This window comes from Meriones unguiculatus, chromosome 8 (assembly GCF_030254825.1).
Source record: "Meriones unguiculatus strain TT.TT164.6M chromosome 8, Bangor_MerUng_6.1, whole genome shotgun sequence".
In the NCBI taxonomy this organism is placed as follows: Eukaryota; Metazoa; Chordata; class Mammalia; order Rodentia; family Muridae; genus Meriones; species Meriones unguiculatus.
The window spans coordinates 101,955,940-101,983,785 of NC_083356.1; the positions used below are offsets into that span (position 1 = coordinate 101,955,940).

Below are 27,846 nucleotides of genomic sequence, written 5' to 3' on the forward strand. Positions count from 1 at the left end.
AAATCACAGAATTGATGATTTTTTTTTAAAGCATCATCATTACATAAATTTAAACTGCATTAAATGTCTGAGTTGTGGCTCTAGAATTATGACAATTGGACAGCGTCGAACAAGTTAACAGAAATAAAATGAACATTAAAAAGTCCTTTATGTGTTCAGGTGAAAAATTATACTCACACATGTGTGCATGCATTTGTGCATGTGTATGTTTATAAAACACGAAGGCCCACACACTCATATTTAAATCATGAATGTTTGTTCATAATCTGTGTGCTTTGTGCCAGGGAGGACAAATGGCTTTAAAAACCAACTCTATCATTTGCCAATATATTCTGATTCTACAGGACAAAAGGTTTTGGAGGCTTCACACAAGTGTGAATGTCACTTGTGTACCATCACTTGTGTAGCCGATTGTGCTAACTAAGCAGGTTTCGTCTTCACTCTAACTCCTTGTTAACCACAGGGCTCAAAAATCAATATTCTGACAGATGTCTGTGTGCTCATGAATCTTCTATTGACAGATTAGTTAGAAATAATAGGATTTTTTTTTCAGAGAGTGTTTTATAGAGCTTTTCCCTCCTCAGTTTCACTCATCAAAAAATAACATTCCCTGAAAACACATCTCCATATTTAATTTAGGATCCTTTTTCCTTTTAACTTCCTCTCCCTTCCTAAAATGGCAGATCTTCATAAGGCAAATTAAGTGAGTTGGTAAAAATAAAAATTCCTTTTTTTTCCAAATCATTTACTGCAAAAAATACGTTGTTAGCTTTTCCTGTACACGATGCCGTGGCCGTTTTTATTATGGTGCTGAAGAATTCCTGGCTCCCTTCTAAAGCCCTCTCCTGGCTTACGCTACTTGACAAAGCTCCTTGGTTTTAATACACGCGTCGTGGATAACAGGGAGCAATCTTGAAACCCAGGATGCGACACAACTATCACAAATGTAGGACGTGCAAAGCTCCCATCAGTGCCAAACCTGTAACAGAGCCACTGAAACCCGTCATGCAGTGTATCCTGTTAATTAGTAATACAATCTGATATAGAACCACGCTTTTCAACTTCAATTCGGGCTCATTCCAACTTCTACAAATGAGATGAGCTTCTGATTCAATTACAGCCTCTCTTCCCCTTCATTCAAGCATTTCCAACCCCTCCCCTACCTCTTTCAAAAGCATTTTCACCATCTTTTTCTGCTTGTCATTTCTTAGAGTTTTTGGAGAAATTACAAAACCTTAAATCACACTCTTTCCTGGGATAATAAAAATACTTTAAAATTGCCCAGATGCTGTTGACTTCAGCAAGAGAAATCACAGAAAGCTGTTGAAGAGAGACTGACAATATTTTCATTAGCAGGAAGGGATTAAATGCAACCATTCTCTTCCCATCAAATCGCAGAACCACTATCTGAACGGGGCACAGACCTTTGGATATGGAACCTTCACTGTCCTGGGGTACTGCAGGGACTCATCAGAGTAGAAGGAATATTCGATGAGTGGGACGCCTGTGTCGTTAAACTGGGCATATGCTAAAAAAGTGCTGTTTGGAGACCACCACAGTGCGGAGTAGGCACCGAAGACTTCCTCTGAAAAAAAGACATAAATTGTTCTGTTACAAGAAAGCTGATAAATTGGCTTTGGCATTCAAAATATTGTTCTCATTAGCTTTAGTAATTATAGTAGAGTTCAACTAATGAACCATTTCACATTTGCTGGGATTCCAAAATCAAAGTAATACAAACGAACAAAAATAAAATCTCCAAGGATATATCTAGATTGTAAAAATAAGTCACCCATTGGACCATTTTGGAATATTTTAGTATGCAATATTGGATATAAGCTCTATATTTTTTCTTTATCTTATAATCCTCTAAATTTATGCCTCAAAACATACTAAAAGTAAATTTCACACAGGAGGCTGATTTTCCATTCTAATTTTCAAACAGTCAACATGCCAACATACCCTCCCTGACTGGGCTGAGTTTGTACTGAGTACACGAGGTACTGGTGGATGGTGCTTAGCTCTAGGCTATCAAACCAATATGGTGCCCAAAGCTTACCACTCTGGCACACAACAAGGTGTGGAAAGGATGGATTTAGAATGGAGAGGGCTCCACAGACCCCTGCAGAGTAACATCTCATTTGCCCAGCCTAGAAACTGAAAGCTCCTTGCCTTAGCTCCCTTCCTGGATAAATAGAGGATGGACGACAAGGGCAGTGGAAAGAAAGGCACAGCTTTTAAGTAAATTGTTGGACTCATTTTCAGCCTCTGACAGAGGCAATTTACCCACTCTGATTACTTTAGGACCTGTCATGGGACATCTGATCTTAGGCTTCTAAAATGCTCAGATCTCCCTTCTCAGCAGGGGACTGAAGATCCAGATCACAGTGGAGTGGATATGGACTATCCCCAGGAACTCATTAGTTAACATCTTGGTCTCCAGCCTCTGGAGTGACTGGGAAGTGGTGATAAGATTAAGAGATGGATCCTCTTGAAAGGAACTTAGGTCACTGGGTCTGCGACCACAAAGGAGATATTGGGACCTCATGTCCTTCCTTTCTCTTTGCTTCCTTCTATCTGCAAGGTAAAGAAACCCTCCATAGCATCCCCCAAACAAGCTGTACTGTGCTTCTAGACTTTGACACCCTGAGGCAAAATAAACCTTTCATCCTTTAAAATGTTTTCTTGTGAATTTTGTGACAATGAGATAAAACTGATAAACATAGAGGTAAATAGTGGAAAGTCCCAATCCACATCTCATGTGATGGTGTAAATATAAAAACCAAAGCATAGATTCCTGAACCATAGAGTTAGGAAATTACGTATGCCGATTGGTTTTTAGATAACTAAAACCTCTTTACAAGTAGCTGGAAAATGCATTTGTTTTTGTTTTAAGTGTATGTGTGTATGTGAGTATGTATACACATGAGTGAAGGTGACCAAGGAGGCCAGAGGAGCTGCATCTTACCAGAACCAAAGTGACAAAGAGTTGTCAGCTAGCCTGGGTGGGAGCTGAGACTAGAACTGAGATTCTTTGCAAAAGTCACAAAAAGCCACCAAGCCATCTCTCCAGCCCTCCAAAAAATACATTTTCAATAACAGCAATAGCAGTTGCAGAAATAGGAGTAATAGCAGTAATAAAATGTAATAATTATCTTTATCAGTAGCCGACATTTGATGAATGCTATGTGCCCATACACTGTATATGTCTGCAGCACTCATACAGGAATTGACAATGGTTGACATTTATTATGCCAGGCAATCTTCATTATAACCCACTTTATAGGTAAATAGAATAAAGCAGGAATTTATAAACCACATTCAATTTGGTCCACACAGAAAGTCCTAAATGAATCTATTCCTAGGTTATTTTGCAGAGAAGAAAACTGAGGTAAGTTAAGTGATGTGTTTTAGACAGGAACCACAACTTGGACTTTAACTCAAAACTTCACACTCAGAAGTCCTTCATATGCTGAGTTCATATCTTATTTCTTAGAACTTGAGCCCATTGATTCTTGTCTACAATACATTGGCAAGGAGATACACCACTGTAATTAGGGCAAGGTTTTAGGTTTTTTTAATTACTTTTAAACAATGATAAGGGCTATAGTTAGGGCCATGTTTGACCTAGCATCTATTTGTTAGGCAGAGCATATTTTCTTTTCTTTAATTAACAGCATAGTGACTTCTCTCCTCTTTAGAGGAAGGCCCTTTGTAAGCTGTGTCATGTGTCCAGCATTGTCATGTGTCCAGTGGCTCAAATATGAACACAGCACATGAAATCCTTCCACCAAGCTGTTTCCAAGAACAGCCACAGGTTGGGGAGGAGGCTTACCTGCTCCATGTTAAAAGTCATGGAAGACCCTCAGTGTTGGGCTGCCCACCACTTAAAGAACATAATTTCATTGTCCATTTTAATCAAACACTTAATTCTGGAAAATGGAAACTTATCTTTCTCTTGATATCATTTCTGCTCTTGTAATGTGTTGTCCTTGAAGTTAACTTAACTCTCACCAAGAATCAAAATTAAAGCAGGAAGCTAAACTGTTTTTTTAACTTTGAAGAAGAAATAACAAGATGAAATAAGGATGAGTCTTTCTAACAAATATGAAGCACCCTTGTGAATTATTTGGAACAGCCTCAAAATGCCCTTCATCTTGGCAACCAACACATGGAAAATACTTTCCTAATAGTTCCTAGAACTCTTTATCCTAAAAAGACAGAATATTCCTTTTTAAGTCTTTTAGCATTGTTTTGCACTTTTTTTTTTCAACTTTCCTAAGTTAAAAACAGGAAATCACAAACCATCCCAGGTTGGTCTGAGTCAACACGAATCCTTTCTAAAACCAGCAATTTCTTCGCTTCTATTTGGCAACTGCAGACAATGTTTATCTCTCCTTTTAATATTGTGGAAGATTTCACTTTCCTTGGAAGCTTCTGGGCTAGGTAGGCCTCTTTGGAGAAACATCTGATGTTAATCTAGATGCCATTATGCCCTAGTTCAGCTAGAAGAGCGACACAGAAAGGCCCTTTGTGGCAGGAAACCAAAGACAAGCAGGGTATTGTGAGACAATGGGGACAGAGGCGGCCCTGTGAGGCCTAAAAGAGATCTAATGAAATGTTTAAGTACACAACAACATATCTTACTGAATGCCCCCAGTTTTTAATAAGGCAATGTTGAAGTATTCTTAAAAGCTGTAGACTTTCTGTTTAAGGGTTTAGTCTCTACCTTCATAAACCCAGTCAGTTATCCCATTATATATTACATCTTCCTTTCCTGTAGATGTGATCCTCTGACTAGGTAAATTTGGTTCAATTTTAACGTAAATATCATTCCTCCAGACATAGGCCTAAAAAGAAGAAAAAAAAAATTGATGTTAGTAAAAAATCACATTACAGTATGTTTTGTCTTGGGATCTTAAATACTGTGCAAATCACAAAATAAGCATGGAAAGTCTGTTTAAGTAAGAACCCCATTCTTGAATTACAGGAATACCAGTGCATAATCTTGAAATAATAATAAAAAGGTTTTAATATGTTGAAACAGGAGGCTTGCGGCTATCACTGTGGACAGTGAAGAGTATGTGAAGGACCAGTACACTGATCACCTACATAGGATGATCTAGGTTTCTGTTTTTTTGTTTGGGACATTAGTTGAGGGAACGTAGCCACATTCTTGGACAAGGAAATTCAAAAAATAGTCTATCTTGTTATACAATTTATTTTGGGCTTCTAACATTCTTCTAGCATCATAGAACAGAAGATATATCTACAATGATTTCAGAGACTGAAAACATCCAAGCATAGCAGACAGGGGGAACTTAAAAGTTTAATAAGCATTTTTTTTCTTAGTGAATAAGCAACTATATAATAAATGTCTGGAACTTTTAATAATTCCATTTTGTTGGGCTAATAAAATATTGTTTGGGGTAGTGACCTTATATTACTAATATAATCAATTATAATCAATGAGCTTTCAAAATGTCTACTTTAAACTAGGGTCAGTATCATCTACCCATGAAAAACTCCAGCCTATCTTTTTCTGACAGCAGGAGAAATGCACTAACCAATTTATGACCCTCTCGTGACCATGTGATCCACTGTGTATTATTTGGAATCTTCTCTTCTGTGATCAGCTGTCTGGAAAAAAAGATAAGAGGAGACATTACCAAAATAATAACTCCATGTGGGATATCCTTTAAAAATTATATTAGAAAAGCCTAGTAGTCTTGATGGGTGGGGGAATCACTGACCTTTTTTCCATGTCATAAACACTGTATGAAGCTGTGTAAGAATGTCTCCATTGCTGCAAAAGAAAACAGACATCTCAGGCTTCTGTAATTCCCATGAGTTGGCTAGTTGCTTTAGATGACAGGTATGGTAACAGGTCATTGCATAAATTTTAAATTTCTGTACATATTATCACTCCTTAAATTCTTAGAATTTTGGAATTGAAAATATCTTTGAAATCATCTAATAAAAAGTCATGAAGTGTTTATTTTCTTTTGTGTCACCTCCTCCAAAGACCTACCACAGGATCATTGAGAGCAAAGAGTCAGTTTTGATATTGAGTGATATTATATTCTTAGCATAGTACAGTAAGGATGCCTGTTTAGAAAAAAAAAAAAACCCTCAAATTTTCACATTTCACCCACATCACTTCTAAAATATTTAAAAGATTTTTTTTAACTGGGTCGGTGGTTATAATGATGAGGAATACTTAATGCTTTGTGCAATGATAATGAAAATACTTAGTGTCTGAATTTTTGAAGCTACCTGAAAATATATTTAAAAACTAATATATGTATGTATTCAATTTTAACTTGAAAATGAAAAGCAAACTAAATTCAAGGTAGCAAAAAAAAGAAAAAAAGAAGAAATAATACAGTAATGACCAGTATGAAATAGTAAGCATATAAGTGCTGAAAATCAAAACAGTCAAATGATTGTTTCATAAGACAATTAAACCTGCTACAGAAGAAACATAACAGAGAAATAGGAAATCATCACGAATGAAAAATGAGACACCACAACAGACCTCACAATCATTAAAAGACTGAGACCATTATGAACATTTTTTTCAATAAGTCATAAAACATACAAACAAGGAAATTTTTTTTCTTGGAATAGTCTTACAGCTAATAAACACTTTAATCAATGAGTAAAAGTAAAGAAAATCCTATATCCAAATGACTTTATCAGCAAATCCCTTAGTATTTAAAACCTACAGACAAAGTGTTTACAGAAGCTTTAGTTAGAATTGTCTAAACTTGGAAGCAGCTAAGACAACCTTCAATAATGGGTGAACAGATTAACAGACTGTGATAGAGAATGTGATAGTTCAGTATGTTTGCTTGATAGCAATTGCTTTCTATTCAATGATAGGATCACTATCACTATCTATTCTATTTATTCAGTGACAGTGAACAGAAAGAAATAGCTATCAAGCAAACATACTGAACTAACTATATGACATCCTGGAAAAGGCAAAACTATGAAAACAGAGATGTTTGGCTGCAGAGAAGAAAAAATAAACAGAACACAGGGGACTTCACAAAATGAGACTTCTCATTTCCAGGGTCCCTCGGTGTTGGATACATGCTGTACATTGCCACAATTCCCAAAGGACCCCAATGTAAAACTGTAGCCTACATTAGTAATAATGTCTTAGTATTGGTCCTTGTGTTGTTACAAATATATCATCCTCAAAACAGGATGTTTTTATGGAAGACTGAGGAAAGGAAAATGAGGACATATAGAGGGAGCTTTTGCTTACTTTCAGCAAAACGAAGGCTGTTCCAAATAACTACCAATTTCGAAATGTAGTGGAGTTATGACTTGGAAGAAGGAGTTCTATGGTCTCATATTCGATTTCAATAGAGTAAGAAGTAACTGGAAAAGATCCCTATATGTTTTCATAGCATGATATGAATTAATAGACAATACAGAGAGAAATACGCTAGACTCTAGAAAAATAAGTAAAAACAGGAAAACTGATATGTGATATGTATAAGCACACCCTCACAGTTTTCTATATGTATATGTAGAAAAAAAATCAAAGATACTTTTGAAATCCCTTGTGTGTACATTTGTTTTCTCTAATAGTTACATGGGTAAGAAAACAAGTCTTATTATGACTAAATAGATGAAGTATAGTACTGTTTCAGAAACCAAGCCACAATAAAATGTAAGCTTTGCCAATAAAGAAGAAATTGACTACATGGTAGCAAAGCTGAGATGTAGTCAGGGCTCTTATCCTTAGCTACTTATCATTTCTCACTCTCCTACACCCTCATGTCAACAAGTATTTATTAAAATTCCCATATCTTGCAAGTCATACATTCCTTTCCTGAATCCAGGATTATTTCAACACACCCCATGCTTGTTTCTTGGCAACCTCAAACATAATATTTCCCAAAGCCAAAAGGTGTGGTAAAGTCTACAAATATTAAGAAAGACTGAGATCATTTCAGGATCATGACAAAACCCTCATGAGGTATAAAATAAAATAGGTTTATCAATCTACTTAGTCTATAAACATTGGTGCTATGACCTACCTACCAACACTGCTCCCACTAAAGGGCTTTTAACTAAGCAGAGCACATAGGAATGTGCCCTGCAATAAAGAAATCACAATAAAATGTACCAAGAGCTGTAACAGAGGAGAGAGCAACCTGTGGGAAGCAAGGTTCTCAGGCTGAGTTCTTAGTGGATGATTGCTATGGAGAACAGGAGAGAAAGTGTGTTAAAATAGAAGCTAAAACACAAAGACAAGACAGGCCATGTATAAGACTGTAAGCTCTGGCATCTCCCAGCCTGGAATCAAAAGTCTACACTTTATAAGGTCAGACGTGCTGCTTTCTAAACTTTAGTTTTATTTTTAAGGAAAACTGGATGACAAAAGCAACAATGGCAGGTGTGTGAGAATGCGTGTGAAGCGCTTCCAAGTCTGTGAAACATTATCAGCATGTGATAGAGAACACAGTTCCACCTCCCGAGTGTGCGGCAGTGAGCAGAGATGCTAGAAGAGCATCCGTACAGATGGCAGGAAACCTATTCATTCACTTGCGTAATCAGTCATTCATTAGTCTTTACTTACAACTTAGAGATGGTGATGGAAGATGTGATAGGGCAGAATCTAAAAAAAACACTGGGGTGGTATGTGTCTAAGAAGATGCAATAAAATTAGTTTTTTCCTTTTGTGAAGGTGTTTATCAAGACGTTGGTGCTATTGTCCTCAAATTCTGTTGTACGCTCTCAGAAGTAAAAGAAGAGAAAGGAAAGACACAGTCCCTTGTTTGCAGCTACCTAAGAGTTCAGTGTTTCGGAATAAAGCATGCATTCCCCTAATATGTATTTCATGCGCGTCTACTATGTGGTCCATCCCTAGGGGCAGGAAATACACTAGAGACTAAAACATAGGGAAACTGGCAGGAAACATGGCAGACAATAAATAAGCAAAGAAATATATAAACAGCATAAATGTTGGGAAGAAAATGAAAGAGAGTGACGTGATAGAGGGATGAGAAGGGTATGGGATAGCCGGAGTGGTGGGGAGCCATAGGAAAATGATCCAAGATGGCCTGGAAGGGAGCTAATAAAGACAGAAAACTGGAAGATGCTGGGAAGGAAAGAAATAACAAGTGCTTTGCCTCCTGGATGGGCACGTGAGTGATGCTTGAGGAAAAAGAAGAGCGATGTGTCTCTGAAGTGACACAGAGAAGAGCCGATCATACATGACGAGTGTGGGACAGCGTGTTCCACGTGGCAGACTGAGGGCCACGCACAGGGCTCTGCAGTGCCATGGCTATGCTGCTGTCTTATTTTATGTCAGGGACACCACTGGAGGGTTTAGCCTAGCACAGATATAACTGAACCTGAGTCAGAATGTAAAGAAAACACAGAGACAACTGCCTGGAGTGGACAGAGGGGTCTAGGGAGCACAATGAAATCAGTGATGAAAACATACATCACTAATGCTGATGTGTGTGGCTAGCCAGGGAGCTACCTCTCAAAGTGTATCACACCACACTCGTCAATCCAGACTGAACAGCAAACTGAGCCGGTCCTCTCATGCTGTCACGCATTAGCTTTTTCCATCCATGACTTTCACCCACCGGTCTGCAGCCCCGGTTGCTTGTTAGAATCATCTACACCGTTAGAAAATTCCCAGAGCAAGTTAATCCCAGAAAGCTGAACTGTTTGGTGGTGGCGAGCTTAAAGCTGGACACCAGGGCTATAGAACTTCCCTCAGGTCCATTTGTTTCGGGGATTGAAATAAGAAGTTCTGAGTTGTGCACATGAGCACTGTAGCCGAGAACAGATGTGTGAAAGCGATACGGACTTCTGGCTTGCTTAGAGGTGATGGGTTGAGCAGCATGGGAATGGAGCCCACGTGCTAAATCCAAGGTAAACACTGACTGAATGACACCCTTCTGAGATGGCAAACGGTGGCAGGAGTGCTTGGCTTGGCTGGAGTCCAGCAGGCTTGGTCTATGAGATAAGGCCACTCAACATTATTTATCCCAGCGGGGAGGGAAATCAAGAGTAGGAACCATTGCCTTTCTATTCTGTTTGCAATACAGAGTTTCAGTCCTTCCCACCCACTTTAAAAGTCTCTGCACTTGACAGCTGTTATCAACCCCCCCAAAACTAAAAAGTTCTGCTAAAGTGACTGGTGACCATGAGGAGGAATGCACGATTTGCTGATGACCTTTTTAAACGCCTGTAAATTCTATGTTCAGTAAGTGACTGGGAGAAGCTGAGTGCTCCCAGTAGGACCTTTGTGAAGCTCCATTCAAGACTGTCTTGAACAAGGCTGTGATGCAATACGGGGCTTTGTCCAGACTCTCCTTTGGAACATGGGGATGACAACATCTTTATAATAAGTACTTACTGAAGGTCACACTACACATAGACTGAGAAAGGGAGACACAGGACTAGATCACTGTGTGTACAAGTCAGAAACAAAGTTACTCCGAAATGGTATCACAAACTCCTGGTAAGTTTTATTATGCTATGTCATTAGTATTCCTAGGGTATTAATTATGCCTTTTAGTACTTGAAATCATTAAAATGCATTCCTTTGGACATACTCAGTAGATTTGTCATTTAAAAACACACATAATTGATGCAGACTGAGTTCTTCTGTAAGTGGTGTGGTTAGATATCACCCTGAAATGTGGATATACTTGAAGTCAGCTAGAAAACAACATAGTCATCAGATTTTAAAATGTCACATAAAAAAGCGGTTTCTTTACCTTCACGTAGTTGTATTCTAAGAGAACGAACCGTCCATCGGGAGACACCGAATAATCACTTACAGAGTCACCAAGGCCTTCCTGTTGGTCAAGTGGAAGAAACAAAACTGAGTGGTTTGAATGATCCTTGATCACTCACCAGGTAGAGGGAACCCTACACGCATGGATTGTTCCTTAGAGATGTCCAGTCACAAAGAGAGAGCATAGTCACCCACACAAATGACGGTCACATGAGATGGGCAATGAAGACTGTTAGGAAGCCAGAGAGGGAAGGATTAGCTGAAAAGGCGTGGTTCAGGGACAGCAAGAGAACTCTGTCGACAGGAGTGGCAATGTGAGCACAGAGTCAGCATGGGAAAGGATGTTCATGTTTAGAGTATTTGAGGGTTGCCTGTGACCCTAATATGACATGGTTGTGCCAACATGGTGGAAGACAGGAAGACATTAAATCAGGAAATCATAGGTCATGGACTACGGACTAAGGGCTTTTTGGTATATGAAGGTAAAAGTAGTGTACCTACTTTATTTGTTTATTTTTCACAAGATAGCCTGGTGACATGTGGCTGAGGTCGGAAGGAAAGGAGAAGGTGTTGTATCAGTCTGGTCTTTAGAAGAGATACAGAGACACAGTGGGAATGGAGATCTGTGAGAGCGCTGACACAAAGAGGAGGAAATCAATAGTGTTGCCTAGCTAATTATAGGAGATGATTGGAAAGTTAAAGATTATAAGGTTTCCAGCTTAAGTGACTTGGAGAAATGGGTGATTATTTCCAAGATTGGGAACTGAGCAAGGAGAACATGATGATTTGAGATGCTAGGACACTGAAGGGGGGAAAACGAGATTAGTTTGGGATACTGAATTTAATATGCCCAAGGAGCTGTGCAGCAGCCAGCAGGCTCTTGGAAAGTGAAATTTGAATCTTGAAAGGTTAGTGTTGATGTATGTGCGAGAATGAAGGCCATGGAGGACGAACACCAGTGCCATGGAGGTGCATGTGGTTTACCCAAAGGGAGCACCCAAAGAGAGGAAAGGGGCCAGTGAGTCAAGACAAAGCCCGAGGAACACTTACATTCAAACACACAAGTAGAGGAGGGATCATCAAAGGAGACTAAAAGGTAGCCAAGGCGGGGAGCAGTTCAAGAAGGAGAGAAAGGTCCACTGCGCCGTGTCCAACAGGATGAGAAATGAGTCCTCATGATTTGAAAAGAAATGAAGACAGTCCCCAGAGTTCCATACACGAACTAAGTGTGTGACTAAACATACAAAGGTACTGTTCTCCAAGAAAATGGAGCTGTTTCCATGTTCAGCATTGAATAGCAAGATATTGTTTTCTTGTTTGTAGAGGTATTCATTATCTAAAGAAAGAAAATACCGGTCAGTATTACAGGTTGATTCAAACACTTCCATAAGCATATTTTAAAAAGTTAAGCTCCCCTAGGTCACATAAACATTCTATGCTGGGCAGAAACAAAGTGCATTGTACTAATACCCGTCCATATGTCCATCATTCATGTCAAGTTTTGAATTCACATTTAACCCTTTACAGTATATTGCAAAAACAAAACAAAACAAAAAACTTCATTTTTCCTTCTATCTTCTCCTTTGTACTTCTTGTTTTGTTTTTGTTTGATTGGCTGGTTGTGTTTTTGTTTTTCGGGTCAGGGTTTTTCTGTTCAGCCCTGGCTGTCCTAGAACTTACTCTGTAGACCAGAGACTGAACTAAGACATCTACCCACCCCTGCCTCCTCAGTGCTGGGATTAAAGGCCTGTGCCACCACCACCTGGCTCCCTTTCACACTTCTAAGCAAGAACAAAGCAAGGGTTGTATCTTCTCACTTGCCCAAAGCCCTCAGCAACCCAAGTTCACTAGAACAAACATAACATCCCCAGCCCTTGAGACAAAAGCCTTACCTGAGAACCACCGTACGGAGTAGGACTTGATTCGAAAAGTATTCTTTAAATAATCAGCTAGCGAGTAAGTTCTGCGGCTGTCAGCTGCTGCCTCATCTGTTGGCAGGAAAATTTTTTTTAAAAAAAGGAAAAATATTCAGTTAGAGAGAGTAGCTAAGTTTGGTACAAATAATATACCTGATCCCAAAATGTTAAAATAAGCTCCAGACTGCAAAATATGTCTTGAGAGATTTCTGATTAGGTAAGTAGAGTAAGAATTTCTTTAAGTATAAAGCGAGGATGTGTTTATCATTACATAAGCAAGTTTCATGGGTAATGTATAGATCAGCAATATCAACAGGAATGTAATAAATGCATTCTCTAGCAGCCATACTTAAAGACAAAGATAATTTAATTATAATGGCATATTGTATTTAGCAAACATGTAAAAATATTATCATTTCAGCATGTAACCGATATTTAAATATTATTAATGAGACTTTCCATAATCGTTTTTGTACTAATTCTTTAAAATCTGGTACCTAGATTTGATTCACAGTACATTTCATTCTAACTGTGTTCATTTCAAGCCAGTAAGCACATGAGGCCAGTGACAACTTCAGGAGATGGTGCAGGGACAGATCACCTTTCACTGTGGCCTTTGGGACATCCTAAGTTCTGTTTTTCTTCAGAGACCTTTGGCATGCACAGATCTTGGTTTCTATCACTATTCTTCCTTGAACTTGGTGGAATCAGCAGGGCTCTATATTCTGCTAGTAGGGACCCAAATTCAATTCACTTTTTAAAAATTTCTTCCCCAGAGCAGTGGTTGCATACATCTTTAATCCCAGCACTCAGGAGGCAGAGGCAAGCAAATCTCTGAGCTTGAGACCAGCCTGGTCTACAGAGTGAGTTTCAGGACATCCACGACTATACAGAGAAAAGGATTTTGTCTCAAACAACAACAACAACAAATTGTTTGTTTGTCTGTTTTACTGTGTGTGTGTGTTTTGTTTGAGAGAAAGCACATATGTGGCATGGAATATGAGTGAAAGTAAAAGTACACCTTACAGGAATTGGCCTCTCCTTCCTCTCCTTCCTCCTTGCTACATCTGTTATCTACCTCAGATCTTCAGGCTTGTTAGTAAGCACCTTTACCCACTGAACCATCTTGCTAGTCCCCAAAATAATTTTTATTATCTCTTTTGTTTCCTTCCACTTCCATGTCAATGATCCAGTTGATTCTTCCTGAGAAATGTGTTCTCTAGTTGTTGCAACTTCAAGTTCTCAGTTGTTGCCCCTCCCCCATGCCACCAACACAATGCCTTTCAGCCTGGTGATCTTATCTTCAGAGGCTCCCTGCCTTTCTCTGCTGCCTCCAGGAGAACCCAAAGGTCTTTGCTTGGCACTAGCAGGCCTCCACTGTCTCACAGAGCACTCTCTTCCCAGCTCCTGTCCACTGTCTGCAGATGTTGCCTCAGCCTGTCACGTGATCTGCCACTGACCCCAGGGACCTTCTCTGGCTTTCCCACCTCTGCCTCATCCTCGACCTTCTCCTTCAACTGCTTTTGTTCTCTGTCTCTCAGCTCTTTCATGAGAACTTCCATTCTGCCCCATCTAATTTGCTTCTTATATTCTTTTGGCTCTTATAACCTATGTTGAGAGCTATTTTTACTTAAATTTATTTGCTAAAAACTTATGGATGTAGACAATGCATTCTGATCACTGTGGGCCAGCCACCCATGTCAATTCCTACTCTTCTGAACAAATCATTTTTCCAAGTTCATGTCTTCCGTTTTGCAATTCACTGAATTGAACCGGGGCCATCTAAGTGAGCGTGAACACGAAGCTCTGCTGGAGGCTGGTTGGTAAACCAGTGGATGTACAGCTCAAGAGAATGATTCCCCTCTCTCAGAATCCGTCAGCAGCCAGGATGGGAAGCCCCCGAGGGTTCCTCTCTCCTCCATGACTTGCTGTTGACAGGTCCAGTCTTGTGCTGGCAACTGCAGCCGCGGTGAGTTCAGGCTTGCAATGGCTGTGTCATCGTGTTTTGCAACCCATCTCCCCGTCTTCTGGCTCTTCCTGCAGTGCCTCCTGGGCCTCCAAGGAGATGTCATTGGTGCTGTGTTAAAGGTTGAGCACTCAACAATTCCTCATTCTTGACATTCTGAGCAGACAGGGGTCCCTGCATTCACCACCATGGCACAAATATTTATTATGGGGGTAGCTAACTTCTGTCTGAGTCAAGACCAACAGGAGGGAATTCATGGCTAATAATGTAGACCTGGTAAGAACCCATAGCAGAGACGGTCACAGACACCACTGGGTAACAAATTATTATTCTTTAGTTAAACTAACATGGTAAAAAACTGCCTTTTAGCTGCCCACTCTCTCCATACCTCTTCAACATAGTACTTGAATGTTGTAGCAGAGCATTAAGCCAGAGCAATAAGACAACTAAAGGAGATCAAAGGGATACAAATCGGAAAGGAAGAGGTCAAAGTGTCACTATTTGCAGATGATATGATAGTATACATGAGCGACCCCAAAAATTCAACCAGAGAACTCCTTCAGCTGATAAACACCTTCAGCAAAGTGGCAGGATACAAAATCAACTCAAAAAAATCAGAAGCCCTCCTGTATACCAAAGACAAAAGGGCCGAGAAAGAAATTAGGGAAACAACACCCTTCACGATAGCCACTAATAACATAAAGTACCTTGGGGTGACACTAACCAAGTGAAAGACCTGTTTGAGAAAAACTTCAAGTCTCTGAAGAAAGGAACTGAAGAAGATATCAGAAGATGGAAAGATCTCCCGTACTCATGGATTGGTAGGATTAATATTGTAAAAATGGCCAAAAGCAATCTACAGATTCAATGCAATTCCCATCAAAATACCAACTCAATTCTTTACAGACCTTGAAAAAAGAGATTCTCAGCTTCATATGGAGAAACAAAAAACCCAGAATCTCCAAAACAATCCTGTACAACAACAGATCATCTGGAGGTATCTCCATCCCCGATCACAAGTTGTATTACAGAGCAATAGTAATAAAAACTGCATGGTATTGGCATAAAAACAGAAAGGAGGATCAGTGGAACCGCATAGAAGACCCAGAAATAAACCCACACACCTATGAATACTCGATTTTTGACAAAGAGGCCAAAACCATTCAATGGAAAAAAGACAGCATCTTCAACAAATGGTGCTGATCCAACTGGATGTCTACATGCAGAAAAATGAAAATAGATCCATATTTATCACCCTGCACAAAACTAAAGTCCAAGTGGATCAAAGACCTCAACATAAAACCAGATTCTCTAAATCTGGTTTAGAAAAAGTGGGGAACAGCCTAGAAGAAAAAGTGGGGAACAGCCTAGAACTCATTGGCACAGGAGACAACTTCCTGAACAGAACACCACAGCACAGGCTCTAAGAGCAACAATCAATAAATGGGACCTCATGAAACTGAAAAGCTTCTGTAAAGCAAAGGACACCGTCATCAAAACAAAACGACTGCCTACAGATTGGGAAAGAATCTTCAGTAACCCTTTATCTGACAGAGGACTAATATCCAGTATATACAAAGAACTAAAGAAGCTGAAAAGCAGCAAACCAAGTAATCCAATTAAAAAAATGGGGAACAGAGATAAACAGAGAATTCTCTGTAGAGGAATATCGAATGGCAGAGAAACACTTAAAGAAATGCTCAACCTCATTAGCCATCAGGGAAATGCAAATCAAAACGACCCTGAGATTTTACCTTACACCCATCAGAATAGCCAAGATGAAAAACTCAAGTGACAACACATACTGGAGAGGTTGTGAAGAAAAGGGAACCCTCCTCCACTGCTGGTAGGAATGTAAACTGGTAAAATGCAACCACTCTGGAAATCTATCTGGCGCTTTCTAAGACAATTAGGAATAGTGCTTCCTCAAGACCCAGTTATACCACTACTAGGTATATACCCAAACTTTGCTCAAGTACACAAAAGGGATACTTGCTCAACCATGTTTATAGCAGCTTTGTTTGTAATAGCCAGAACCTGGAAACAACCCAGATGTCCATCAACGGAGGAATGGGTACAGAAATTGTGGTATTTTTACACAATGGAATACTACTCAGCAATCAAAAAGGAGGAAATCATGAAATTTGCAGTCAAATGGTGGGATCTAGAAAAGATCATTCTGAGTGAAATATCCCAGAAGGAGAAAGACAAACATGGTATATACTCACTTATATAGACCTATAAGATATGATAAACATAATGAAATCTAAACACCTAAAAAAGATAATCAAGAGAGCGGACATGGGGTAAGATAATCAATCCTCATTTAGAAAGACAGATGGGATGTGCATTGAACGTATGACAAGAATCTACTGAGCACATCTGAAAGTCTCTAACTAGCAGTGTTTTCAAAGCAGATACAAAGACTCATGACCAAACCTCGGCAGAGTACAGGGAATCATATGAAAGAAGGGGAGTTAGTATGATGGGAAAAGGATAGGAGCTCCACAAGGACCAAATATATCTGGGCACAGGGTCTTTTCTGAGACTGACATTCAACCAAGGACCATATATGGATATAACCTAGAACCTCTGCTCAGATGTAGCCTGTGGTAGCTCAGTAACCAATTGATTTCCCAAAGTGAGGAGAACAAGGACTATTTCTAACAGGAACTCAATGACTGGCTCTTTGACCTCCCCACCCCCCAAGGGAGGAGCAGTCCTGTTAGACCACAGAGGAGGGCTTTGCAGCCAGTCCTGAAGATAACTGATAAAACAGGATCGGATGAATGGGGAGGAGGTCCTCCCCAATCAGTGGACTTGGAAAGGGGCACGTTGGAGATGATGGAGGGAGGGTGGGATTGGGAGGGAATGAGGGAGCAGGACGCGGCTGGGATACAGAGTTAATAAAATGTAACTGATAAGAAAAAAATAAAATTAAAAAAAACCCTGCCTTTTAAACACCTGTGGCACAGACACCAATGCCACCCTTAGCTTTAATGACGGGGGTTTCTCTGTAAAATGAATTGTGGCAGTGAGAGGCAGGGAAAGACATCATTCTATGCTCACTGTGCAGTCTTCTCAGCCAGGCCATGTGCTTTTTTAAAAGCAGGATTGGGAGGTGATGGTAGTTTTGGTTTTGTTTTGCTTCAACTCTCTTCAACTAGCACAACTCAGATACAGGAAGACACACACACACACACACACACACACACACAGAAGCATGCAGAAGTTGTATTACTTGATGTAAGATTTCATCACATAACTATTCCACACAAACTAAAGAGACTGGTTTTCCTGATCCCAGAGACTAATAACAAAGAGCCTGATGTCCTTTTCCACATCCTCAATGTTCTCATGTACATGGAAACCTCTCGTGATATGGCTGGTACTGTGGTAGAGGTTTCCAGTAAAAGCTGAGCTTTCCTTGTTACTTTCTCACAGCCCAAACTGTTCTTCCCAAGGAACTTCTTAATGGTGGTTCATTTTGAGCTAACCTGATGATATCATGTCTCTGCCCATTAAACCTTCTGCTTTTACAGATTAAATGGCTACATTTGCCTTATTACTTCACTGATGTTGTTTACACCAAATGTGCTAGATAGGTTGAAGAGACATAGAAAACCCGCTCGTTTTTCATTTCAAAGCGCATGTCCTCCCATATGTTGCTAAGATGAAGATGTTTATGAGCAGAAATATGGCAGATGGGTAAAATCCAGCCTTGAGCTTCCTTCAAACAAGAAGTTAAGCATTGTGCTATCAAGAGCAACACAACCGGATCTGTCCACTAATGCCCTCAATTGTTTGTGCCCATCCAGCTATTCTTTCCTACCTCAAACAGTTAAGAAGCAAGTTTTATTTGGTAATTGCTACTGAGGATACAAATGCCGCTATCAAGAGCTCTTAGTCTACTAGCCCCACAAAACATACTCCCAAATTAATAGAAATTGAAATATATGAACTACAGGCATTCAAAATCTTATTCTCTTCTGGCATAGAGTAGGTATATACCCATAAGAGGGAAGGAAATGTATATATGTATACACACACACACACACACACACACACACACACACACATATAATGAAAGAGACACCACTATAGAACACACATCATTGGCTCTTGGTTTTGTAAAAAGGGAAAAGGAAGTGGATGAATTCTGGTAACAGGTCACACAGCTGTTTTACTCATGGCTCAGCTGTTAAAGGCTAGGCTCACAACCATAAAGATTTAAATGATATTTTATGGACACTTGTTTGCCCAGGCTTTCTCATTTAAAATACTAATAACTTGAATTAATAATTATATTGATCAATAATTAGTAATTAAAATTAATAAATGAGTCCAAATTCCCTTGAGATTACCTTGTATCCAGTGAGCTACTATTTCATCCATGCTGCCTGCCCCACCAAGTCCTTGCCTCTCGGCATTCCTCAGGCACTGAGCAGTTCATGCTCTCGTCAGCCTACAGCTTTCTAAAGCCCCTCACCCATACCTCACTCAAGCTCCCTTCTGCTCATGAGATTCCCTGTGGATCTAATGCTGATGAGGAGGATGACTTGCTGCTGCGATGGCCCTGCAGGGCCCACACCTGCCTTGCCTTGTGTTAGGTTCATTATTGTTCTTAGAAAGCTGAATGCAAACCAGTTTCTAAATATTCACAAACAGTCCCAGTGCCTGGCCACACGGTAGCAAGTAGAACAACAAATGTTCCTTATATATATATTTTCTGTCTTGCCATTTGATAAGCAGGACACATGGGAAGACAGTTTGGAAACATCTAGATAAGCGAGCGAGTTCTGTGAGCTGTGAGTGCCAAGTCCAAGTTTTGACCTTTATCAGCTTCACAGTTTGCTGCCAAGGTACAACCTATTCTGTTGAGCTCATACGGGGCACGCTCCTGTTCGTGCTTCTCCTTCCTCTTCTCTCCGTGCTCCCTGACAGGGCACTGAGGCAACAACAGATGACGGTTCTTGGCCGCTCCCACGGTTTTCGTGGTGCGACCTGGGACGAGCCGTTCATTTGACTTATTGGTTCAAAGCATTGTGCCAGCCAAGAAAAGCAGTTAATCATGTGGTGCCCATCAGCTTGTAAAGAAATACAATCCTCTCTCATTTAGAATTTTAGCTGTATTCTGCTTTACTTCCTTGGCTAGAACAACAAGGATGAACCGTGTGAAAATGCCATTTGTCACTCATCAAAATCAGAATAGCAGCACTCAGAATGCATCAGCCTGATGATAAATTCTCACCAAGGATTGTGGTCGTATAGTGAATCCTAGCTCCAGGATCAGAATTACTTCTAGAAAGATAGTAATCCCAGGATGATAAAACACTGATGAGAGGGACTACAGTTTTGCAGTCTTGATTCTGACCATTTGTCACTGTGTGTAAAGTATATTTCACTTAAAATGATTATGCTCACTCATTATTATCTTTTTAACTCTTAAAATCTGATTTATAACATTTCTACATTACAAACATAAACTGTTTTGGAAATTAAATATCTAATGAAATACTCTTTAAAAAGAGTATATAAAGCTATAAAAGGTATATTTTATAAAGCTATAAAAGGTATAAAATATACCTTTTATAGCTCACAAATGTATAAAGTTGTTTTTTTTTAAAGAAAAAAAATGGGGAAAAGAGGTATCTGGTTATAGTTTGTAGGTGCCATATGGCAACCAGTCAACATTCCACAGTAATGTTTGTTTCTATGAGTACAAAGAAGTAAAACAGGTGTTACTTCAGAATTCACTCTTGTAAAATAGCAACGTTGACAGACAAAGAAAAATTTTTTAATAAGACAGAAGAAGCAATTAATGGACAGGCTATTCAGACCCTGAGGCTGGACCACACAGCCACCTCCCATCTCTCCTGAGTTACAACACAAGAAGAAAGGAGGAACAGTTTTGAAAGCCAGGGACCTAGGTTTGAGCACAGACTTGCCTGTTGCATTTGGCTTTGAGGAACTACTAAATCCTTGTTCTGGCTCAGCTCGGATCAACTGCAGCAGTTTTAAGAGGTGCGGCCATGGAGAGAGGCGACTATGTCCTGGACGTTCCATTCTCAGAAATGAGTTAGTACCTTACAAGACGGGTGGGAGGAATGAGGCCCTCATGTGGCACCATGTGAGGATGCCGATGGTAGAAGATGTCATCAAGAAAGCAATCTCTTCTCTAGTGCTGAACTGGCTAGCCCCTTTGCCTTGACTCTCCCAGATTCCAGGAATAGGACAAACAAAGTTCTGTTCTTTACAATTATCCAGTGTTAGCTATTTTGTCATAGCAGCACAAAATGACCAATACAGAGATTGGTACTGGAGAAGTGAAGACTTGCTAAGCAACATCGGAACTGGGTAATGGGTAGAGCCTGAAACTGTTTTGAAGCACATGTCACAATGAGCTTCATGCTGTAGCACTAAGGACAATGTTAGTGAGGGCTCCAAAAGAATAGGTCTTCAGAGAAACTCTAAATCTTCTTTGAAATTATTCTAAGTAATTATTGTAAAAATGGTGGGAGAAATAAGGATGATACAGACCACTTTGATGAGGTCTGAGGCAAAAACGAGGATCATCTTTTTGAAAACTGGAGGAAAGACCATCCTTTCTTAAAGTGGCAAAGAATTTTGCGTCTATGCTCTAAGGCTTTCTGGAAAGCAGAATATAGGAGCTATGATCTTACTTTGGTGGAAGACATTTCTTTTTAATTTAAATTTATTTTTTATAAATTATTCACTTTACATCCTAATTGTAGCCCCCTCCCTCATCTCCTCCTGGTTCCCACTCTTCCTCCTTCTCCCCCCCATTCTCTTCCTCTATTTCTGAGAAAGGGAGCGCTCTTCTCCCCACCATCTGACTCCAGCCTATCAAGTCTTATTAGGATTGCCTGCATCTACTTCCTCTGTGGCCTGGCAATGTTCCACCACCAGGAGGAAGTGATCAAAGGACTGGCAATATTTCTAAGCAAACTGCTCATAGTATTCTGTGGGTTCTCCTAACTGCCTGTGGTAAAATATAAGAAGAAAGACATGAGCTACAGTCAGAGTTGAGAATCAAAAGAGAAACTTAAATACTTCAATTTGACTAGGTCAGAAAGATGAAATGGCATATTTGGAAAGAATTCCTGGGGTATGGACAATTAATTATTTGATACAAAATTCAATGTATAGGGAGCCTAAGGCTGTGTTCCCTGGTCTGTGTTATGGTGCTCCAGCTGAATACCACACTCTGGGTAAGGCATGAGCCATGGAATTTTATTTGGCTTATAGTTCTGGAGACTGGGAAGTCCAGGTTCCTTAGTTCATGTCTTCTAGGCACCTTGCTGCCTAGAAAGGCATAAGGCATTGCATGGCAGCAAAGTCTACAAGGCATGGCAAGGGTGTGTGTAACCGCTTTTACGTAATACCCACTTCTGCAAACACAATAATCCACTTTCCAGAGTGGAGCCCTCATCACCTCACATCTGCTGTAAGGCCCATCTTGATAGCTCTTCTGCCCTGAGAATTAAATTCTCAACACACGAAGTTCAGGGATCACAAACCGTAGCATTATTCACAGAGACTGGAAGAATGACTTTAAATGCATGTTGGAAAGCATTGGTCCTGCCCTTTTCATCATAGACGTGGGCATGTCAAGACAAGGAACCATACCAAAATAGGAGCCTTGCATGCCCACAGCAACTCAGCATTCACTGCCTGGAGTTGCCTTGAATCTATACTCCCTGAATTCTGACAGAGTGTTCTTCTGCTGCCTTATGTATGGCTCTGGTAGGTCTAGTGGTGGTTTAGTGGCTACTTTGGAAGATACTGGCCATACCCTTTGGTGGTATACCTGCAGTACCACCTCTACAGAAAAACACAGTGCATGGCCTTTGCAGGCATAGCAGTTACCACCTAGCCTCAAGGTTCTTTCAGAAAGCCAGAGGGCCTGTACAGACAACTACTACCTTGGTGATACTCTAGAAATCCCCAGTAGGACAAAGTTTAGTAGAGCAAAAAAGAAAAAGTTCATTCATGTCTCTTCATGAGATTCTAGAACTGGGCCAGGATGGGGGAATTAGTTTGAAGTGCCAGGCTGGGGAAGCCACAGGCACAAGACTCCAACCCAGGAAAGATGCTGGGTGGGTTGTGTTTAGCAGGGGGTATAAGACTTGCCCTGGTGTGTCTAAAAGCGAACGCTGAGTCACATGTTTCTCTCAAGACACAGAAGAATTAATGAGGCTTTTCCTGTTGGGTTTTCGCCTTACCTGGGGCCTATTCCCTTTCTTGCCCTTTTTTCTTTTTTGAAATGGAAACACCTATCACATTTCTGTCCTACCATTGTAGTTGAAAGCATGTGATGTACTTGATTTCAGCGTCATAGCTGGAGAAAGCCTACCTAAGAATGAGCCTTCTCTTGAGTTTCACTCCTGATTTAAATATGGCTCTTCACTTGGCACTTTGGAGTGGTTGCTAGAATTAGCTTCAGGAGCTAAGGAGGAGCTCTGAATGTATCTGGTGTTTGAGAAGGACATGAATTTTATGGTGGTGGAATGCTTTGGTCTGAATGTCCTTCAAAAATCATGAGTTAAAACTTTCTGTTTTGGTGTTAAGAGACAGGCTTGCAGACATTACATGAAGGGAGAGTCCTTGGAACACATAACTCTAAATCTCCAGCAAATCCCAACCCTCAGAGGTCAGGGAACCCCACAGAAGAGGAAACAAAAAGAGTGTAAGAGCCAGAAGGGATGTAGGGCATCAGGATAATAAGGCCTTCTAAATCAACTAAGCAAGGCTCATATAAGCTCACAGAGACTGAAGCAGCAGGCACAGGGCCTGCACGAGTCTGTACCAGGTCCTCTCCATATCTACCTATGTCTGTGTCTGTATCATCTGTATCTGTATCTGTATCTGTATCTGTATCTGTATCTGTATCTGTATCTGTATCTGTATCTGTCTCTGTCTCTGTCTCTGTCTCTGTCTCTGTCTCTCTATGTATGTGTATGTATGTATGTATGTATGTATGCATGTATGTATATTACAGCTTTCAGCTTAATACTTAATACTTGGACTCCTGAATATATAAACAAGTATGTCTCTGATTCCTGTGCCTCCTCTTTTCCTTCTGATGGGTTGCCGTCAAGCTTCTAAGCAACAGTTTTTGTTTTATCTTATTATATTTTATTTTGTCATGCTTGGCTGTTATCTTTTAGAAACCTATTATTTTCTAATGAGAAGCAGAAAGAGAGTGGATCTGGAGAGGAGGGAAGGTGGGGATCAGCTAGGAGGAGTAGAGGGAGGGGAAACTGTAATCAGGAAATATTGTATGAGAAAAGAATCTATTTACAAAAAAAAGAACAAGATAAGGGACAAGGCTTGTAGGAAAGTGACTGAGTTATGAGCATTCTGCTCTCTTGTGGAAATCAGAACTTTGTAAAAAAGCTGAAGTGAATTAATATGTCCTTGTGTCCTTCTGCCTTTCTGCTATTGAGGAGACATCATTACACAGGCCCTTATCAGACACCAAATTCTACTTAGTATCATGAGAAGTACTTAGACTTCTCATCCTCTATATTATTATTATTATTATTATTATTATTATTATTATTATTATTTAGGAAACTCTAGAGATATGGCAAAGTGTGTATTATTGTGTTGTTCCAAGCAGTTCTATAGAAGTCAGGATGCATGAGTAAATAAACAGATAAATAGAGAGAGAGATATAGAGAGATAGATAGATGGATAGATAGATAGATAGATAGATAGATAGATAGATAGATAGATAGATAGATAGATAGATAACTAAGAAGTCTTTTCTGGTGCATCTAGCAGTGACGCTGAGACCAATAATTCAACATCAAGAGCAGCCAATTAAATTTCACTGTGTTTACAACTGAGGCGTATAATAATAAACAACAGCTTAGAAACTTGTAACTACTTGGTTTGGGATGTACACACACCCTACCCTTAAGCAGTGCACCTAGCAACCCTGATCCCCACCTACACCGAGTTGCCTGAGCACCCCACTCTAAAACAATTAAATATATTTTTATGACCAAAACAACCATCGGTGGTTTCCCTTTCATGGACAGTTTCTATGCTGATACATCTTTAGATACATCTGGGCACGGGAATGAGAAGGTTGACCCAGTTCAGACTGGTCTGGAGCATGTGAAATAAAACCTTATATCCTCTGAGTGAACTCTTAGGGAGAATGTCCAACTCACATCTTATGCCTGGTCATAATTAGGTGTGAACATGATTAAAATCATAAACATTAGAGGAAGAAACATGCTCAGCAGAAAAAAGATTATATAGCACAGATCTGTTCATCAGAATATAAAAAATCCTCCCCAATCCCTAGCAGTTATCTCTTTCTCTTAAAACTCCAAAAAAGGTTGTCCCAAACACTAGCCAGGGCTCTTGAGTATTCTCTCACTTAGGTGGCCTGGTGTCTCTCTAGGAAGCCTAAAGTTTCTTTGCCAATTTGTAATCTGTGTGGCCTCCCCTTGCTCACCCAATTCTTTTCATAAGACATGAAACTTGCCAGGCATGGTGGCACACGCCTGTAACCCCAGCACTCAGGGAGGCAGAGATAGGCAGATCTCTGAGTTTGAGGCCAGCCTGGTCCGCAAAATGAATCCAAAACAGCCAAGGCTACAAAGGGAAACCTGTCTCAAAAAGACCAAAAAATAAAAAAATTAAAAAAAAATGAAAAAGAAAGAAAAAGAAGAAATTTTAAGCATAAAAAAAGAAGACTCTGGAAGCACCCGATATAGATACTAAGCATGGATAATGTACTCTCAAATGGTGATAGTATGATAGCCAGAGTCCATTACATTGGAAAAACACCGAGGATATATGCAAGCTCATCACCTGCTTTCTCTGACGTGCCTAAAACCACCCATGGCATCCGGAGTACAGGTCAAGAGTATGCAGAATGAAAGGAAACCCAGGAGTTAATGAGATGAAGGATAAGTAAAGAATGATGCTTTCAGGTTATACTAGAGTCTGGGAGATAGTCGTGGCCAGCAGATTTCCTTCCCAGCAAAGGAGTCATCCCAGCAGCAGCAAGCAGCATCTGGTAAGAAGATGGACTTTTAGCCAGGGCTTGCAAAATGCTGGAACAAAGTGCTCTAAACATCTACCTTGGGATGAACAAACTTTTATAAAGGATATGGGCATCTACCTGGGGCCCCAGCTCAGTGGTAAAGCACTTGCCTGGGTTCTGTAAGACCCTGTGGTTGAGACCAAACACTGAAAGAATGAAAAGAATGTAAATATGTTACCATCCATTAGATTTCAAATGTTCATTCTGAGAGGTAACCAAAGTCGTGATTCATATTGACCAGAGTAAAAAGAGTTTGGATAAAAGGAGGTGACATAGTGGTTGCATGCTCCTTTCTACTTTTTTCTTAGTCCTAGCAGCATCTAATACCATGCATTTCTCTTATCCTCTTGTTTGCCCAATGAGGGGCACGCATTTATTTCATTTATTCACAACACATCACTATACTTGGACAGGGCCTGGTACACAATAGGCACTTAATATGCAGATACTGAATGACACAGATAATACCAAGCCAAGGAGCAGTAGCTATAGCAGCAAGGTAGGGCTTCCAAGTGGCAGTGAGATCGAGAGCAGAATCGGCCAAGAAGAGTCAATAAGAGATTGGGTTCCAGCCTGTCACTGGCCTCCAACAGGCCCATTTCTCTCAGCTTGCACCAGTTTTTCAATCTTCTGTATTGGCATCCTGTTCCAGATACACACTTCTTTGCTTTATGATGCTGAGAGGATTTACGTAGTATTTCCAAGGTCTAGGTGTTTGCTGAGCTTCTGTTAGCTTCTGCTAATAGAAAAACTAGGAGAAAGGCCAGAGACCAAGAGGACAGGAAAAGGGACTGACTTAGTCCTTGCTGATCCTTGCCAGTAGCTGCACCCATCCAGCTTCCAGCCTCCTTTAGAGTTCCTCTTTAGGGTGTTTTGGCTTGCCTTCCAGAAGAACCAGAACAGTTAGGCTCAGCACACACCTCAGAGCTCTCAGCTCAGAGGTCTGTGCCCTAAGCCTTAGGCACAGCATTTCCTTAAACCTCCTCCTCCAGTTTGCATCTGTAAAACCAACTTTTATACTAAATCTCTCTGCTTAAACACTTATTGTGACTTCTAGGTTATCATGAAACCTTACTAGATACTTACGAGAAAGGAATTCTATACCAGTTGTAAGATTGCAACATCTAGCTGGATCTGGGGTTGCACCGTTAGTTTCTCTTGAGTGACTGGGTGGGAGATATTTTGGGTTTTGTGGCCACTAAGTTGTCTGGCCTTTGTTGTAGCTATTCAAAGTCAGCCTTTATAACTCAAAAGTCATTGCAGCTAACCCAGAAATGAATGAATGATACTATGGTTCCATAAAATGTTACTTACAAAAGCAGGTGGCCCATGTGGAGTGTTAAATAAGGGTGTAGACATTTCTCATTCTCAAAACAGTGAGCAATAAAATAAAGCAAACAATTCTCAAGACTGTGTTTAGCAAACAGAAACTGAGGTTGGCATGTGGACAGCCTGGAAACAGTAAGAACGTGGTCCTACAGAGCAGCAGAGGGCAAAAGGACCCTGTATTTGGGTCAAGAGGGAACAATGCAGCCACAGGTGTGGGACTATGAGCCATCTTGGCCGCTGCAAAGGAGGGTCCAGGAGTCTTCACACACTGAACTAATGCTACAAAGGGCCACAGGCTTGCTTATTCCTTTTAGAGGAAAAACTAGTCTTAATTCTGATTATAGGTACTCTCTCACCCCTTGAACTACCTTGAGAATAAATAAGACATAACAACAAAAGACTAAACTAATATAACGGGTGTGTTTATGCCTTGCTAAGCTTCCTGACAGTGTAGGCCAGTGTAATCTGAAGAGATAAGACACAAGTGAAGGACACAACTTCTTAACAGTATAACGATAAATGAACCACAGACCATATCAAATTGATTCAGCCTAGGGGGTAGTTTCGGGGTAGTTTCTCGGATGACAAATAAGTGAAAATATTTGAGCAGAGACATTGTTGAAGGGTATTATCAGGCAAACTTGGAACGATCAGCTGCTATTTGGAAGAATATCATCATTTAGGGAAGCTGAAAAAAACTCTAATAGTGACTCACTGAAGAACTTTCCAGAAATATTTATAAGCATAATTAACAAAGCTACTCTTC

The 27,846-nt window shown here is 40.2% G+C and overlaps 1 protein-coding gene across 1 annotated transcript in view; it reads right to left on the bottom strand.

Moving 5' to 3' along the window:
- Dpp4 (dipeptidyl peptidase 4) overlaps window positions 1-27,846 on the bottom strand; it is an 83,155-nt gene that overhangs the window by 42,085 nt on the left and 13,224 nt on the right. The window contains exons 3-9 of the mRNA XM_021637079.2: window positions 12,673-12,768; window positions 12,025-12,116; window positions 10,761-10,841; window positions 5,754-5,806; window positions 5,568-5,640; window positions 4,730-4,850; window positions 1,425-1,585 (exon numbers count right to left, since the gene is read on the bottom strand). Coding sequence (XP_021492754.1) covers window positions 1,425-1,585; window positions 4,730-4,850; window positions 5,568-5,640; window positions 5,754-5,806; window positions 10,761-10,841; window positions 12,025-12,116; window positions 12,673-12,768 — 677 coding nt within the window. The remainder of the gene's footprint in view (window positions 1-1,424; window positions 1,586-4,729; window positions 4,851-5,567; window positions 5,641-5,753; window positions 5,807-10,760; window positions 10,842-12,024; window positions 12,117-12,672; window positions 12,769-27,846) is intronic.